Below are 4,908 nucleotides of genomic sequence, written 5' to 3' on the forward strand. Positions count from 1 at the left end.
CGAGCTGTGTGACTTCCTGTGCCCACACCACACCATCACCCCCTACCCTTATCCCTCAGTTAGGATCTTGTTCCTGAGGCCCTCTTGCCCTGCCTGCCTTGGAAGAATAATTTGGGACAGTCACAGAGGGGGAGGGTCTGGAGTCCAAGTCTCATTTTTATTTTAACAGCCTGGCAGGCAGGCAGCATCAGCAGAGCAGTGTTCTGGCTGTCCAGCACAGGCCTGGAGCGACGGCTCCTGTCTGGTCTGCCCAGGGTAGTGCCATCTGAGACCTCTGTTCTATGTCCATGAAAAGACAGTAGCCCCAGGGCAGCCTCGATGCTGCCAACAGGCAGAGCCACCAGTCCCCTTCCGTGTCTTGCCAACTCAGCTCCAGGAAGAGAAAGTACTGCTTCCCTCATGTACTCGGGGCCCCGGGTAGGCTATTCACCGACATTCTTCTCACCACAGCGGCCTTCTGGGGTTTTTGCTCCCTTCCTAAGACACGCAGTTTCCCCAACTCCTGAGTGCTAGCAGAACGGTGGGCGAGGCCTCAGCATCTGCACGTTAGGGAGGCTTGCATCTGGCACCAGGTGGCGACACAGAGCAGGACTGTCGGAGCGGCCGGAGAGCTGGGCGCACAGAGTAGCTAGGCGGCAGGGCGTGCCACAGGGCTCGGAGGGCGGGTGGCCCTTATGGTAGAGAAACCAGAAGGTCTGGAAGAGCTGCGTGTCGCCCCGCATGCGGTATACCAGGTTGTGCCAGGCGGCAGGCAGCGCATCAGGTAGCCCGTAGGTTTCCCGTGCCCTGTAGAGGAGATGCCAGTGCGGAGTGGCTCCAGGCTCATTCGCCTGCGTCAGGTTCAGGATGTAGGTCTCGTGATCCAGGACAACGTGGGAACTCCCAGGGTAGTTACCATCTATTTGGTAGACCCTGTAACCTGCAAGGAGGGAGGGGCTGGCTGGAGATGGCTGGAGGAAAGCAACAGAGGGGCGGGGCCTCACATCCAGCCCCTTACTGGCCTGGGCTTCGACCACGCCCCTTTACCCCACCAATTTCCCCTGGCCTATTCCAACAGCTGATATCTGCCTCACTCACCAGGATTAAGGCTGATGTAAGTGGTGGCACTGGGCGCCAGGAAGGCTACAGATAGCGGCCGGCTCAGGGTCTCCTCATCATAGAAGACTTCAAACTCATCTACGTGGGTGTGGCCAAAGAACTGCCCAGCCAAGGTGTTTTCGTACCTAGCCAGAAGACACAAATCAAACTCAGGTTCTAGGGAGGAGGAGGATAGGATGCCTTCTTTTTCGTCCTATTTAAGTAAGTAGCCTCTCCATCCTGATGAGGCAGCAGGGATGTTGAGAGGCTCAAGGGGATTTCAGTCTGCAGACTCCATCCCTTCCCACTCCCACCTGCATCCTACCTGGCTACAATTCGGTAATAATTCCAGCTCCAGCTCTTCAGGCAGTGCCCTGGGGGGATGTGCCCAATGATATGCACCTGCAGGGAGAGGAAAGGATGGTTATCAGGGCAATGAGGGGCTCAGACAGCCCTGGCCATCATAGTTGGCACTCATCTCTCCTATACAGCCTATATTCCTGGCCAGAGATATGGGGAGTGAACAAAAGGATTCCTAAGGGGGATCTTGAGTTGAACCCCAAGAGAACACCATTGTTGGAAGCTTCTCTGCTCACAGGTGCTCCAGCTCCAGACAGGAGTCTGCTGGGAAGAGCCTGTTGCTCCCCCACCTTGGGCACCTCCATCGTCATGCTCCCCACTCTCCCTCACCTTATCTCCTCGATCCTCAGCAGCCTGAAGTTCCCCCACCAGCCACTGGAGCTGTCCAGCGGGATCTGTGGAGTTGATCAAGAGCCAGAAGTTCTCACGGGAACAATAATTCATATTGAGAGAGATGAGGCGGAGGCCGGGGTATGGGGAAAGGGCATAGAACCCCCCAATTCTGAAATAAAGTGAACACAAGGGGTCAACACTCGTTCATAATCTTGGTCCTGCATGCCCAGTCCTGTGCTAGACATTTGGATGAAGGGTAGAGGCATTCAGAACATCATCCCTACCTATGAGGAGCTTGCAGTCTAGCTGAAAACTAAACAGCATGTTGAGAGGGCCCTAGTGCCTAAGGAGAGTGGTTCAGAGGGCTAAGGGCTCTAGGAGTTCAAAGTGAGCTAGAATGGGAAGCAAAGGCCACTCGGGAGAGATGATGTGGGTCTGGATAAGCTGGGAAAAGGTGGGATATTAAACAGGAGGAGAGGGCATTCTAGACCTGTGGAGGCCTGTGGGGGAGGGTGGCTGGAATAAGGGTGGAAATGGAGCACAGGGTCAGATTAGGGAGGGCCAGAGAGGAGAGCAGAGGACTCCTGCTGGAGCAGTCAGAGATAATGCCTGGGTTCCCTGCTCCCTTCACTTTCATCTATCTTTTCCATTCCTGTTTTTCCATGGATCTCAAGTACCTGAGGGTATGAAGTGCTTCAGCAGGCAGCCAGGACTCCCAGTCCTTGACCATTGCCTCGTAGAGCCAGCGGGAAGAGTAGTTGCCCTCTATGAAGGGGGGAGGGAAGCCATTGACGGGTGTGCTTTCATGGTTGCCTATGGCAGGATACACAGGCACTGGCCCCAAGTACTTCTTCACAAGGTCTGTCACCGTAGTCAGGGCCTGAAGCTGGTCCTGACGAGACTGGTGCCAGACGTTATGGGCAGGAATGTCTCCTGTCCAGTACACCATATCAAAGGGGCCGGCGGGGCCCAGCCCACTCAACAGGCTCTCCAGAGTCCGTAGGGGCAGGTCACACTTGCTGTACTCGCCCCAGTATCCAGCACCTGGGCGGGAGGAGGGTGGCATGCCAGAACCCCGGCGGCAACACAGTGGGTCCTCACAGTCGGGGTCTGTGCCCTCCAGGTAGTCCCGATCCCAGTGCAGGTCAGTGAGGAAGAGGACTCGGCTAACAGGGGCACCTGGGGCTGGGGGTTTGGGAGGCTGGGGGGATGGCTTCGGCACATCTGGCAAAGAGATGTTCCAAGATGAGAAAATATCCCAGTGCCCACAGGTGGAGCCCAGGAGCAGGCCACAGGCCTCAGATGGGCTCAGTACTGAGCGTCTCCACACCTCCACCATGTCATCTTCAAAGAGCTGGACAGCTGACTCGCACACAGCAGGTGGTGCTATCTTCAGCAGCTTGCACAGCTTGATGGCCATGGAGCCCACCCGGGCCACACCGGCCTCTCTCTGTGGTGGGAAGACCCAGTGGTGAGAGGTCAGAGACAGAGCACAGGGTCCAGTCCACACTATCCCCTGGCTACCACCCTTTGGGCCTCCATATCCAAACCCAGGCTGGGCTGAACTCAGTGCCACCATGAAGGGTAGAGACCTCAGTGCCCCCCCTAACTGCCCTGTGACTCAGGCAGCACTAGGCCAGCACTTCCTCTCCAGTTTTGTGGCCAGTGGCATTTCAGGCCTTTGCCTGCCCAGCTTGCTTTCTCAGGCACATTCTGAAGCATGCCCTGAAATTTGGGCTGGGCACAACGACTGCCCAGGGTTTGGGGACACACACAAGGGCAGGGTCCTGTTTATCTGGGGAGCCTCACAAAGCTCACTTAACAACTAGTACTCATCATAACCCTCTCAGGGTAAGGCAGCCCCATCAAGTCTCACACCCCTGGATAAGTCTTCATTCGAGACTCTTTTGAGTAGCTAGTACCAGGCATGGTGCCCAGGACTGGCCATACAAAGTGCGAGGCCGAGGCATGCCAGTGTGGGAGTCCCAGTCTCCCCTGGCCAGTTGTCTGCCCTTGGACAGTGACTTCACCTCTCCCTGACTCTCTTCATTGGTAAAATGGAGATAACAGTTGTAATGAAATCAGCTCACAGGCTTGATTTAACCTTTATAAAATGGCTAGCACAGTGCTCAGCATATAACTTGCACTCTTTCCTTCCTTCACAAGGTCACAGTGGAGGTAGTGGTGGCATACTGCCACGGGTGTCCCAAAAGGAGAGCAAACTCAGTAAAGGCTTGTGGGAGCCAGCCTCTCCCCATCAGGGATGCTCTCCTGTACTCCAGGCCCTGGCATTCTCCTTTGGCCTGCTTCACCATAGCCCCTTCAGCACTCACCTGCAGTCCAAAATCTATGGCGGTGAACAGGGTTTTGCAGACTGGACAGGTGAGGTTCCACCACCCAAATGTGCCCCGCAGCTGGGATGCTACAGGACTGAAACTGGCGGTAAGGCCTTGGGCGGAAATTGGGTAGGCCCCTGCCGGGGTCCAGAGAACTAGGGAGTCATTCAGGGCCAGCGCCAGCGCCATCCACAGGAGCCCCAGGCTGTGGCCCTCGCAGGACCTGTCCGATCGCTGCTCCCTGCCGGACCTGGGGTGGCCCCGGCTGGGAGTTACTCCGTGGCGGGGCATTGCCCGGCTTCCTAGACCGGGCTGGTGGCCTGTCCCGGCCCCGCCAGTCTAGGCTTTGGTTGGCTTCAAAGCCCGGGGCAGCCCAGGGACAACCAGTTTAGCCCCGCTGCAGTCGGCTGACAGCTCCGGGGCGAGCGCACTGCAGCTCCACCCCTTCCTGTTCCTAGGTTCCTAGCAGCTGGTAGCAGCCCAGGCGGGGAACCCTGACAACAACGCGGAGGCGGAGTGGGCCGGGCGCGCCCTGGACCCGCCCCTGATCCCGCCCAGGATCCCGCCCAGACCCTGACCCAGACAGATTTTAAGTGTGGCAGGTGAAAGGCCCGTCCGAGGCTCCTAGATGATGCTTACTTTCCAAAGCTCAGCTCAAATTCCTGGAATAGCTAACTGCCAGGCCCAATCAGCACTTGCATTTGCAATGTAACTGGGGAAGGGAGGCTGGGGAAGAGCGGGGCTGAGCAAGGTTTCTCGTGCTGATTGTGTTTCCCCAGCCGAGAGGGTGCTTCTCCTCGAC

The 4,908-nt window shown here is 57.1% G+C and overlaps 1 protein-coding gene across 2 annotated transcripts; it reads right to left on the reverse strand.

Annotated features, from left to right (window-relative positions):
• Window positions 1-129: 129 nt before the first annotated feature.
• Window positions 130-4,568, reverse strand: SMPD1 (sphingomyelin phosphodiesterase 1). 2 transcript variants are annotated; one of them, XM_066366565.1, is made up of 6 exons: window positions 4,104-4,568; window positions 2,448-3,220; window positions 1,768-1,939; window positions 1,403-1,479; window positions 1,078-1,223; window positions 130-786 (listed from the first exon to the last, which is right to left on the reverse strand). In XM_066366565.1, exons 1-6 carry the CDS (start codon window positions 4,395-4,397, stop codon window positions 629-631), a joined length of 1,620 nt encoding a protein of 539 aa, XP_066222662.1. In that variant the 5' UTR covers window positions 4,398-4,568; the 3' UTR covers window positions 130-628. The 2 variants fall into 2 exon arrangements, with proteins under 2 accessions (XP_066222662.1, XP_066222654.1); XM_066366557.1 differs by having other exon boundaries at window positions 130-919.
• Window positions 4,569-4,908: the final 340 nt, after the last annotated feature.

The sequence above is a fragment of the Saccopteryx leptura genome, chromosome 1 (genome assembly GCF_036850995.1).
Source record: "Saccopteryx leptura isolate mSacLep1 chromosome 1, mSacLep1_pri_phased_curated, whole genome shotgun sequence".
Classification (NCBI taxonomy): domain Eukaryota; kingdom Metazoa; phylum Chordata; class Mammalia; order Chiroptera; family Emballonuridae; genus Saccopteryx; species Saccopteryx leptura.